The sequence below is a fragment of the Diadema setosum genome, chromosome 16 (assembly GCF_964275005.1).
Source record: "Diadema setosum chromosome 16, eeDiaSeto1, whole genome shotgun sequence".
Classification (NCBI taxonomy): Eukaryota; Metazoa; Echinodermata; class Echinoidea; order Diadematoida; family Diadematidae; genus Diadema; species Diadema setosum.
Genome location: NC_092700.1, coordinates 19229427 through 19242299, shown reverse-complemented (window position 1 = coordinate 19242299; position 12873 = coordinate 19229427). Strand labels below are relative to the sequence as shown.

At 44.3% G+C, this 12873-nt stretch overlaps 2 protein-coding genes across 2 annotated transcripts; one reads left to right on the top strand and one right to left on the bottom strand.

Annotated features, from left to right (window-relative positions):
- Positions 1 to 308: 308 nt before the first annotated feature.
- Positions 309 to 4847, bottom strand: LOC140239660 (uncharacterized). The gene has a single exon (XM_072319490.1). The coding sequence runs from the start codon at positions 4845 to 4847 to the stop codon at positions 309 to 311; it is 4539 nt and encodes a 1512-aa protein (XP_072175591.1).
- Positions 4848 to 11382: 6535 nt separating this feature from the next.
- On the top strand, positions 11383 to 12546 carry LOC140239659 (heparan sulfate glucosamine 3-O-sulfotransferase 1-like). The gene has a single exon (XM_072319489.1). It carries the CDS (start codon positions 11383 to 11385, stop codon positions 12544 to 12546), a length of 1164 nt encoding a protein of 387 aa, XP_072175590.1.
- Positions 12547 to 12873: the final 327 nt, after the last annotated feature.

Genomic DNA, 12873 nt, shown 5'->3' with positions numbered 1-12873 from the left:
GGCATCCATGCTTACGGAATCCTTCTTCTTGGCCAGAACAGTATTTAGTGTCCAAGCGATGATGAAATTCAAATTCACATTGTTAGGTACTTTAAAGGGGTTTTCGGGTAGAGAGTTCTCTTATAGTCAACAGCAAGGCAGAGGGTTAACTTGTGATGATAACATATTATACAGGACTATATGTTCTCTACCAACATCATTATCATGACTGAGATACAAGGCATTAACATACATTTTCTCATAATTCTATTACCAGAGAGCAAATTCCGCACAACTAGGAGTAGCTATAATTGCCTAATAGTCACAGCTTACATGCGTGACAGACCGTCCGCATTTCCATTTTTAGCCCCGCTTCTGTGTTCTACACGCATGGGGTAAGCCTGCAGCTGCAGACACCATCTCATTAACCTAGCATTATGGTTCTGCATCTGATGGAGCCATCGGAGTGGATTGTGATCTGTCTGTACAAGGAATTTCCTCCCAAACAGGTACGGCTGAAACTTTTGGATAGCCCACACGATTGCCAGGCATTCCTTCTCAATCGTGGCGTACCTTTGTTCCCTTGGTAGCAACTTTTTGCTGATGTAGGCTATGGGGTGCTCTTCCCCTTTCTCATCTTTCTGACTGAGCACTGCCCCAATACCTCTGTCAGATGCGTCAACCTGTACAATGAACTCTTTCTCAAAGTCAGGGTTCCTAAGCACAGGTGATTTCACTAGTGCATGTTTGAGTACCTCCAGTGCTTCACTGCACTTGCTGTTCCACCTAACTAACCTTGGTTCGTTCTTGCGAGTGAGATCTGAGAGTGGGGCTGCCACTTTGCTGTAGTTAGGGATGAATTTACGGTAGTATCCAGTCAGTCCTAGAAATGCGCGCACGTCAGTTTTTGTGACTGGTTGAGGGAAATTCACAACTGCGTCAATCTTCGCAGGCTCTGGCTTGACACATCCCTCACCCAAAACAAAGCCAAGGTACAATACCTCTTTTCGTGCAAACTTGCATTTGCTCGGTTTTGCTGTCAAGCCAGCCGCTCGCAGTCTACCAAGCACCTCCCGCACATGAGCAAGATGTTCATCCCATGACTCGCTGTAGATGATGATATCATCTATGTATGCTGTCGCAAATTCATTCACGCCGCGCAGCACCTGGTCCACCAACCTCTGAAAAGTTGCTGGCGCGCCTTGCATGCCAAATGGCATGACATTAAACTCGAAAAGGCCAAATGGGGTTATGAAAGCAGATTTCTTCCTTGCTTCTTTTGTGAGAGGGACTTGCCAATATCCCTTGGTTAGATCTATGGTTGTCATGAATTTGGCTTTCCCCAACTCATCAATGATAGCCTCAATGTTCGGCATAGGGTAGGCGTCAAACTCTGTCACCTGATTAAGCTTTCGGTAATCGACGCAAAGTCTTAGTGACCCATCCTTCTTTTTTACGATTACTAAGGGACTAGCATATGGGGAATCTGAATGGGAAATTACCCCTGCCTCAAGCATTTCATCTAGCTCCCTTTTTACTGTCTCTCTCACAGCATGAGGTAGTCGATAAGCCTTTTGCCTAATGGGCTGGTCATTGGATGTCACTAAGTCGTGTTCAATCCTGTCAGTCCGTCCTGGATTGTCACTTAGGATGTCCGTAAAGTCATGAATGACGTCACCTAATTGTTGGGTTTGTTGTGTTGTCAGGTAGTCAGGGAGTTCCACTTCACTAGAGGTCCCTCTTTGTGTCAGTGGCTCTATAAACTGGTCTAGGTACTCGTCATCATTTCCATCATCCACATCCGTGTACATCACACGTTCCTCTCGCTCTCTCCAAACTCGCAGCATGTTTGTGTGAAATACTCTATGCTTCTTCCTCTTGTCCCCCATCTCAACTACATAATTCACATCACTCAATTTCTGTATCACAGGATAGGGTCCTTGCCATTTGGCTAGCAGCTTGTTGCTGCTTGATGGGAGGAGGACTAACACCTTGTCGCCTACTTGTAGGTCTTTTGTCCTGGCTTTCCTGTCGTACCAGGCTTTCTGCCTCTTCTGGGCTTGGGCAAGGTTCTTTTGGGCAGCTGTTGTGATGTTGGCTAATCTATCCCTACAATTTAGCACATATGATACTAACCCTTCCTCTGGCACTGTCTCTCCCAACCATGCCTCTCTGATCACATCTAGGGGCCCTCTTACTCTGTGTCCATACAGAAGCTCAAAAGGGGAAAACCCTGTAGATTCTTGGGGAACCTCCCGATAGGCAAACAATACATATGGGATGAGGTCATCCCAGGTCACATTTCCCTCCAGTGTGTAGGGTTTGAGCATGTCTTTCAGGGTGGCATTAAATCTTTCAACTAGGCCATTAGCCTGGGGATGGTAGGGGCTGGTCCTTATCTGTTTAATGCCTAGACTACTGCACAGCTGCTTCATGAGTAGGGACATAAAATTTGACCCCTGGTCTGACAAGAGTTCATGGGGGATCCCTACTCTACTAAAGATCCTTATCAGCTCGTCTGCCACTCTCTCCGCCTCAATGGAGGGGAGGGGTACTGCCTCTGGATACCGGGTTGCGTAATCACACACAACAAGAATGTACCTGTTTCCCTTCTTACTACGAGGCAGTGGCCCTACTATGTCAATTGCTATCTTTCTGAAGGGGCTGCCAATGACTGGCACAGAGACTAGTTTTGCCTTACTAATCCCTCTTGTCTGGCTTGCACACTTTTGGCACGGACCACAAGTCTTGCAAAATTCTGCCACATCTCTGAAAATACCAGGCCAATAAAAATTCTGCATCAATCGTTGCTGTGTTTTGCCTACCCCGAGGTGACCAGCTGTTAGGTTGTCATGGGCAACCTCCAGTAGTCTTGTTCTATACCCCTTTGGTACGACTACTTGCGTGTACACCTCACTACTTTCTGATTTAGAGTTTCCTGACCACTCTCGCATGAGTACCCCATTCTCGACATAGAAATGACATCTTCCCTCATTTCCCTCTTTCTTTTCCACCTTCTCCCATACTGATTTCAATGAGGGGTCATCTTGTTGGGCTTGAATCAATTCCTTTCTACCAATGTCTAAGCGAGTGGGGAGTATTTTCTCTCCTTGTGGCTCTTCTCCGTTTGCTGCCTTGTCACTAGTGGTATCAGACTCACCTGTCCCCACAGTTGTATCATCATCGTGCACATCATTCACATCATTCACCTCATGTGCACCCTCCTCTCTCTCATCATCATCATTGCCACTATCTGCAGCCTCTCCTTGCTCATTCTCCCCGAACAAGTCCCTCACCTGAACTTTGGATCTGATCACTTCTGCTCTAGTTTGCTCTTCTTTTAACTCCTTTTCACGGGCCTGATTTCTTGTTACCACTAAGCCTGCCTCTTTTCTACTCACATAGTCGGGGATGTCTAAGTCAGGGTCATTCTTATCTAGCACCTCATTCCCAAGCAGAACATCAACTTCAATCTCATCTACTAGTCCAACACGGATCCATTTCTTGATCCCATACGGCTCACTAATGAGATGCACTCGTGCAATGGGTACCTCTTTCTTACTAAAGAGACCCCTCATTTTCACCGTCTCACCTGGGATAATGAATGTTGGATCTACGACATCACTTCTCGCTAGAGAATGAGTGCACCCCGAATCACGCAGCAAACGTACATGTCTGTCCCCCAGTCTGGCGTCACTAATGTATGGTTTTAGTTTGGGGTGGGGCTCAGGTCTACAGAAATAGGTGGGACCGTGTTCCTTGGATTTGTCATTCCCCTTCTTCTCTGCCTGGACCTCAGATTTGTGGGCATTTGGACAATTTACTGCGATATGACCAAACTTATCACAGGTGTAACACCTCACCTTTGCTCTGTAGTTACCCCTATCCTCATTTTGCTTCTTATTCTGTTGAGGGTTTGGCTTACTTTCTCCTTTTCCCCCTCCTGATCCCGAATTCCAACCTGGTTTAGGGGAGTGATTAGGGCCTGCTTTTCCCCAGTGTCCCTGTGGTTTACCTGCCCCTTTTCTGCTGATGACATACTGGTCGGCAAGCCTTGCCATGTCACCCAGTGTATCTGGCTCATGGTCTCGGAGCCACACCCTTAGGTCAAAAGGCACTTGTTTTAGCATTTGCTCTTTTAGGATCTCCTCCTTTAGTCTGTCTAGATCGTTTAAAGCCCCCGCCCCCTGGAGCCACCGCCCGAGAAGGTCCGTCAGCTTTACAGAAAACTCAGTATAGGTCTCGTCCCTATCCACCTTCAGTTCCCTGACCTTGACCCTATATGCCTCGGGTGTGAGGTCATACCTACGCAAGATGGCTAATTTGACTTCATCGTACACTCTACTACTTTCAAGTGACAGTCTTGAGTATGCCTCCCTAGCTCTACCTGTCAGTAAGGGGGCGAGCTGTAGTGCCCATACCTCCCTTGGCCACTCATTTAATTGCGCCATCTTCTCAAAAGCACGGAGAAACACATCAACATCTTCTCCCTCTTTGTACATCGGCATCCTCCTGATGCCCCCATCTAAACCAAAAGACCCTGCATTGGTCCCCTTGCGCTCAATTTCCAATTTGGCATTTTCTAATTCAGCAAGGCGCACCTGCATCCGCATCTTTTCAAGTTCAAATTGCATGCGTGCTTCTTCCATTGTATCAGACTCAGTGCGCGCAGCAGTGTTTTGGGTCGTATTCTTATCTGTGCTCATGACTGGTGCACTTGGCAGAGGCGAAGCCTGCTCTTCCTTTGCCTCTTCTATGTTTTTGATCAACTGGTTCCTATTCAACCCTTCATGTGACAGCCCCAACTCTTCACACTTTTGTCTCAACTCTTGCATCCTTAACTGACTTAGGTTACCCTCTTCTGCCATGTTCCAAACTGATTAACATGCAACCTTTTCACTATACATACAATATGGAGACAATGTATCACAATAGTGTGTCCACTCTCTCTGCCTTGCCTTGAAGTTGACTAATTAAGAGAAACTCACTTACCCCTCTGATAAGCCTTTCGCTCCCCCTTATCAGTAAACTGGCCTTGGCTCCTTGTGGTCACCGTTGCTGCCGTCACTCTGGGTCAGCCAGCTGTCCCCTGCTGTAGTCTTGTTCTAGACTCTGTCCTGACGACTGCTCACTCCGGTGCACGATGTCGTCTCAGTCAGCCCCTCGATCTCCCGTCTGTCTGCAAAGCCACAGGCTGGACCTCGTTGCCCAACGTCGGTGTTGACGACACCCCAACTGCGTTGCAGACGACTGATACAAGTTTTGGGCTCTGCTTTTCCAGTCTTTCTCGATGTTGGAACTCGCACACAAAGCTTTCGAGTCCCAAGACAGTGTTCAAAAGCAACTTTGTCACCAACAGCACGGTTGCTACTCAGCTTCTCCCGGGTCAGGCAATATTTCTGGATCACATAGCGCAGAAATAGAGTCTCAGCTGATGGTATTAATTGTTGCTCAGGTACTGGGAGTTCATCCCACCGCTGCCACCAAATGTAACTGGATGGTTTTCAGCAATGCCGCATTCTCAGCACACTGGCGTACCTTTCACGCTCAACAACCACACGATGACACTTTGAAGAACTTCGAAGCAGACAGTGATGTACAATATGTACAAAGATGGTCGTTTATTGTCTTGTAGATGAAGTTCACAAGTCTTCCTGTGCGGTATAAGAGAGTGGGTATCTCCCACTCAATGAGTGACCGATGAATACATGAATGCTCGAATCAACTAACTTTAAAGAACAAAATCATTCTATTTATAATGATTCTGAGGGTGCAGCACATGGTGCTGTGGAAAATTTTGTCTAGCACCACCTAGCAACACCTAGCAACAACATAATGAATATAATAGCATTTACATGCTCCACCCCTTAATAATTTATGCAAACCATCCTCCAATCAGTTGTCGGTTACATGGCTTTAGGCCATGATCATGCCTGTTCAAAAGTGACCATCAGGCTGACCACTGGACTACACTCTACTTTGTCTTAGCGACTGTCCACTACCACCTGGCTGGTCATGATGGAAAATCCCATGTATATATGTGTGGTGCTTCTCCCTCCTCTCTGGGGCTAGCACCCTTCCCAAAACTTTCCATAAGTTTCCCCAGACTCGACATTTCTTATATATTTGATTGTAACAGTTTGTACTGGGGAAACAGCCGAAACTTTCCACAAATTTCCAAAGACTCAACATCTTCTTTGTATTTCTTTATATTATGGTTTGCGAACTCAACAATTTCTTTGTATCCCTTAATATTATGGTTTGCAAAGGAGAAGACAGTTTTCTGCTGAATGATCACCTTTTATACCATAGAGCCAATATGGCGGCTGCAGTATTGATGCACTAACTATATGCTGTAAAATGAAATGTCATCCTTTCAAATGACTGATATTCAATATCATCAATTTGTGGTGCATGTATGACACAGGATTGATCCACTCGCTCTGTCACATATGGACTGACGCAAGTGCGAACTAGGTGTGCCACCAGCATTATTGTGTCTTAGTACAGTATATTCGCCATCATCAGATTACATAATTTGCTTTTGATTGTTCCAATGTTGAAAACTAAACATAAAAGACCCACAAACAATCAAACAAACAAATAAATAAATACACAAATAGACAAAACAAAAATGAATAAATACCTTCATAGACAGGCCCAATAGAGATTATTGCGATAAAGTTACTGAATCATGGTCGGTTCAAAATATTGTTTGCTTTCTCAGACTTTTACAGGCTCGTATTGTTTTTGTTTTTATCCTCCCTGGTAACAGCGAACTGGAGAATGCATTGAAAAGAACGCTCTTGAGAACGCGTATGGACAGAGCATCAAGTACAAACCGAACAATATTGTAGACAATATCCCCGATACACGAAGTAGCAGACTGAAAAAGATTATCCCTTTCCCGTGTTCTTGTCTAGCTGTTGTCGTGAACTCTGTCGACATTTACAAGTTGAGTCTGTGCCAAAGGCAGTGACTTTCTTCTAACTTTCTTGCGACATTGTATTTGTAGAGTGATACACATGAGAATGTCAGCATGTTTTGGTCTGTCTGTTTGTTTGTTTGTCTCAGGGATGAGTAACACACTGTATTTCGGTCACTAAACTTTAGCTGAACATTCCTGCAATGGACATGTCTCTCTGCCACTGCATCAAATTTCACTGCTGTCGTGTAGATCCTGCTATAAATCGTTTAGCCCAGTTTGCTGCGAAGTCGAGATCACTCAGAAGGGAGTGCTAGCATTTTACGAGCAAGGACATTTGATTGGCTGATTAATGTTAACTTGAGACGAAATGATTGGCAAAAATTGAACTAAAACTTTGGGATGACTACTGCCACGTCGATATGGCAATACTCTTACAATACACCTCACCATAAGTCATGTCACGTGACTTTATAGACGACTTTCGTTACCCCGGTCTTTTCTACCTATACTGATGACATGTCTGACTCTATCGAAATTTCATATGTATCTATCATGCCTTCCTCATAAGAATTCTCTCCATAAGGAGAGGAAAAAAACCCCAAAAACGTGCCCATTCTCCAGAAGAGGAAAACAGTGAATCCCACGAAGGTAGCAGAGAGCCCCCCCATCCGTGTTTTCACTGTGGCATTCCTTCTGCTCCTTCTGCTATAGTTCATGCTGGTAGTCATCACACGTAATCTTCACACATAGAAGTCAACAGAGGGATGCGACGGGGCCCGAAGGTGTTGGAGCTTTATTTTATAAGTGCCACTTAGTAGACGAGATAATTTCTTGCTCTTTCCGACCTCCTCGGGTCGGAAATCTTGTGTTCCAACTTCTCATCTCTCGTACTTCTCGTCATCTCAGATCCGAGAAGTCGAGAAGAGCTGATGTATATCTCGACTTTGCGCTTTCTCGGGCGCAGAAGGTCGAGAAGTAGGGGCCCGTTTCATGAAGATTGATCATAAGATTGATCCTACGATTGTCAACACAAAATTGGAAAAAAAAAACCCAGTATACTCTCGATCTGATCTTGAATATGTGCTTTAAATCAAGCGTAAGTATCTTATGAAACAGTTACTGTCAGATTAATCTTACGCTCGATTTGACGAGTTACGCTCGACAAATCGAGCGTAAGATCAATCGTAACATTTTATCTCACCTTTCTGTCTTCTCGGACCAGAAAAGATCGAGAAAACGAGAAATTATCTCGTCTTCTTGGCAACACTTAGCCCTATAAGCTTCCGTACGAAGAGTTCCGTCTCTGTGACAGCTTGGCAGTGAACGTGAACTGGACTCTGACGGCATGAGCGTCAGCATTTCGAAGTCTCACTCGGTTTGTCAATCTTGACAAGGCTCTCGAATAAGCATGATTTTCCTCATATTTTCTACCCTATTTTCTTTCTCAGCGTTTAAAGCTACATATAAAGGAGTGGAGCTGATGAGCTCTCATTACATTTATTTAGATATAGACAAAATTCAGGACGAACTTTGAAAGGAGCAATTGTCATTCAAGGATGTAGTAGACTTGGGTGTTTTGAGTGCAATTAAAATGAAACGCACTTTGGGTAAACACTTGTCCCAAGCCAATTTGAAAACTATGTGATGAGAATATCGTGTCATTGCCGTAGCTGATAGACATGGAATATGATAAAATGACATCAAACCTTATGTTAAAAAAATTAACATGAGAAACCCGGAAATCCCGTTGCTTTCCTGATTCGTCTGATTTCGTGGTCGGCTCGTTTCCAGGTCTATCTGTTTGGTAATGAATTTGTTGGCGTCAACAGCAGGACTTATTTATTCTCCATCACCCTTTCCTGTAAGTCGTATTATTTCTTTCTTTCTTTTTGTTTTGCATGCTTGATACGTCGAGAGCAGAAGACCCTCGCTGGTCTGCAGAGCGATGATATCTCGCAAGGTATGCCAGACTCGTTAGGTTCGTTCAGTACTTCCCCTCGGCGGTACGTGTCCCAATATCGTAGCTTCTCAGCATAGCAGGGATGCTGTATTATGAACTATCCAAACTCGTACAACGATGTGGGCTCCAAATCTGGGTTCTTTCTTGTTGTCTGTCTCCTGTCTGTCTTTCTAATTGTCTGTCTGTCCGTCGTTCTTTCTTCTTCGTTCTCTCGCCCTTTCTTTCGTACAGTTATTCAGCTTTTCGTCTTCGCCTTCTTTTTTTAAGACAATGGTGGTCATTAAGAATAGTTGTTAGTGTCGTCATTGCTTATCGTACATCTCTTAACGAGAAGAAATTACGCTAGGTGAAACACACATTCTGACTAATGATCGGAAATGTATTTTTTCTATCATTAGATTCTGTCTACTTGATGATGTACATGTATGTATGTTTATTATAATGTGTATGTACGGGCATGTGTAATGATTGTATGTTTGAATATGCCAGTCCATCATTTTTCTTGACGAATGTCTTTCAGTCCATGTAATTACCGCACAGATCAGTGTTTCTGTCCATCAATGCAAAACTCATAGGCCAACAAGTACCAGGGATAATTCGACTGAAATGAGTCAGATGCTACATGTACAATGATGATGTGTGATGCGACGTGCATGTGTGTGTGAGCGTGTGCGTGTGTGTGTGTTTGTGTGTAAACCATCGGCTAATAAATGACAGACAAAACGGCCATTACGAGCGGCTACGATAATTCGAAGTTCGCACGCAAAGAATGCCGTCTGTTTGGCGGGAGATCTGCAGAAGACAGTATGACTCACCGATATCTTTTCCAAGCCGCCATCATGAATGGGAAATCGTGGCGTCGATTGGGGACTGGGGTCTATTTCTCTGTTATACTGAACAGGCAGGCACTTGTATAGGTCATACGCCCCCATTTCTCTCTGCGAGATATGAAAGCCAAAGACATAGTGTCTCTATTAGTGTATGATGCCTCATTTGCTATTTCAGAACCCCAAATTTAAGCGGCTGTTTCCTGAAGTTGCTTGAAAAAAAAAAAACACCAAAAACGGTCACAACATTTTTGAAAATAGATCTTCCTCGTAAATTCGAACGTTAAAGGATAATTTCTTGTCGTTTCCTCCCATTTTGTTACCTCACATTATGATCAGCATAATTAGTAAAGCAATGAACTCGTGCATCGTAAATCCAGTGCAAAAAATGGAATTCAGAGTTAAAGGCCATATCTACAAACATCACTATGAAAAAAGTGTATTCTTCGGCAAACTACGTTATCCTTATCTATCTAAACATTAAAAACAACTTTTAAAAAACAACAACAAAAAGAACTATCATGGAGCAGAAAACCGTTACACGTTGATCAATTGTGTAATGTTTTCTTTTATCACTCCGTGAGTTGTCCTTGTATTTTATGGAATCAGGAAAGTATGGAAAATCAATGATCATGTAAACTAACTTAGAAGAATGTCTCTCCCACGTATCATCATAGTTATTTTGAATATTGTTGCGTGAGGCACTAAGAATATTATCTGTTTGAAAGTGCGTACAATATTAGGCCAACTACCTCGTACATTTTTTTTTTTTGTGATATTGCAATCATTATGCCAAGCTGGTGTATTTGAAAGATGTTAATTGATGCATGAACAACACAGCAAAATAAATATCTGCTGAGTTAAATGAAACTGGTCATTGCATATGAATTTAGTCTGTACATCTTCGTTCAGATACAAGTGCTGTTTACTTCGTGTATGATTTTCATGGAAAATTTAAAAAAAAAATCAGTCTGAGTAGAATTGAAGGTTATTGTCATTTTGTTTTAATTTCTAGGCAAACATTGTAGGGAGTTATAGTTTCGTTGAAGACTTTTTATGTGGAATGCGAAAAAAAATATGTTATATAAAGAAAGATGTGCCTTAAGTGTATATACATTTCTTCACATAACATTGTAGGCAGCCTGCCAATATTAACTTACTCGAGTTGCTCTCTATAACAGTTTTACCACAAGTTTTACCTCCTAGCATAAACATGTCATGAGAAATCGCAATCAAATACTTTTTTAATCTCGCCTTCTCTCTCTCTCTCTCTCTCTGTTCTCTGTGTACTTTCAGCAGACCCCCCGTTGTGACGACCGAATCTGAGCAGGGAGGTGGAAAGAGACCTCCCTGGTCTGAGGCAGCTGCACCTGTACGCGTGATCGACGTCCGAGGGTGGCAAATCCAACGAGAGAGGGCGCATTACCTGTACCTGTTCTTGATACCTGTGCGAGAGCGCTGCATCATGTGGCGTGACATCAACCTGAGAACGCTTATAACCGCTTACTACAACTAGACGATACTGTTTTTCCACCTTTTGTTTTTCGCTGTGACCTTTGCGGACATGATGCCATTAGGGGTTGAACGTTGTTTCACGCAAAGGAAAGAACTTTTAGCATCGTACCAGTATAAGACACCTTCCACGCGGTGACGATTTAATTAAAAGAGATCCCGTAAAGCCTGTTACCATGAATGTTTGCAAGAGTGCTGTCATCCTTTCACCAACTTTATCCAGGTCGTTTTCAAAAAACAGCCTGCTGCTACTACTGCTCACTTTCGTGTTCGCAGCGACTTTCATTGTCTTCTGCAATGACGCAGTGGGGTCGACATATTACGCGAGACAGAATACGGCTGTAGTGTCAGCTACCGATAGAGGGCAGCAATCGAGATGTGGGAACGTGACAGCGTCGGCGGATACAGCATGCGTCCCTTCCCAGACGGTCATCGAGCATGGTTGTTACCGCGTCACGGAGGGCGAGCGCCCAAAGTTCTCGCTGATGCGGGTCTCCGAGTTGACGCGGCGGAATTGCTCGCGGAGAGAACCGAAGGCAATCATTATTGGGTCCAAGAAAAGCGGTACGACTACCCTGAAAAATTTCCTCAGCTTCCATCCGGAAATAGCGTTCGCCCAGAGCGAGCTCAAATTCGTCAACAGCAACCCGCTGACCAACCTGGACGACTACCGCGACCTCATGCCTTTCTCCACTCCACAGCAGGTTCCCATGGAAAAGACTCCGGGCTACTTAATCCGCACGGTTACAGCAGAGCGCCTCCACCGACGAATGCCGGAAACTAAGTTCATTGTCATTCTCCGTGACCCGGTAAAGCGCGCCATCTCTGACTACGTCCACATGCGTTATGTCGATGAAAACTCACCTGATGGTGCTAAACTCGTTCGTAAGGGTAAGAGATTCCTTATGAGTCCACGTTACGAGCTCATGAATTCGTTTGCTGAGTCCGTCCTGTTCCCTAACGGAAGCGTCCGGGAGTATAACTGTCTCGTCGACTCGGGCATCTACGTCAAGTACTTCCGTCGGTGGCTGGAGCTATTTCCCCCGGGCCAGTTCTTGGTACTCGATGGCGAGGAATTCGTCAAGAACCCATCTCCCACTTTAAGCAGAGTAGAGAGTTTTCTTGGCATCAAACCATACTTCACTGCAGACCATTTTTATTACGCGGAGGGAAAACGATTTTACTGTCTGAAGAAGCCGCTCAATACGTGCATGTCTAAAAGCAAAGGCAGACCGCATCCGGAGGTGAGCGAGAACACTCTGGCTACACTACGGCAGTATTTTCACCCGCATAATATAGCATTAGAAAAACTGTTGAACATGACCTTTTCGTGGTCGTGACAAAGGTCATTTAGGTAGTCAACGTGTGTGTGTATAGGTGTACTCTGCTTCTGTGAGAAATACATACAGTGTACCATGTAGCATTGCAGCAGCCGTGCAAGGTCAACGCACTGTTTCTCTTGGTATCCCAACAAGAATTTTGTGCAATATTCCGTGTTTGCTTTCCATAGTATGAGTGTACATCAGGCTCGACCCGCGATGGAAACATACAATATGTACATTAATGTGTGCGTGTAACACGGGCATGATGTATCTTACTGCTTTCTATCATTATAGCAACATGCAGTCACTGCAAAGCCGGGCTTTCTGAATTTTACGTGCATTGGA

Excerpts from the sequence above, each read along its gene's own strand:
- LOC140239659 (XM_072319489.1), top strand. The coding sequence starts at position 11,383 with ATGAATGTTTGCAAGAGTGCTGTCATCCTTTCACCAACTTTATCCAGG.
- LOC140239660 (XM_072319490.1), bottom strand. The coding sequence starts at position 4,847 with ATGGCAGAAGAGGGTAACCTAAGTCAGTTAAGGATGCAAGAGTTGAGA.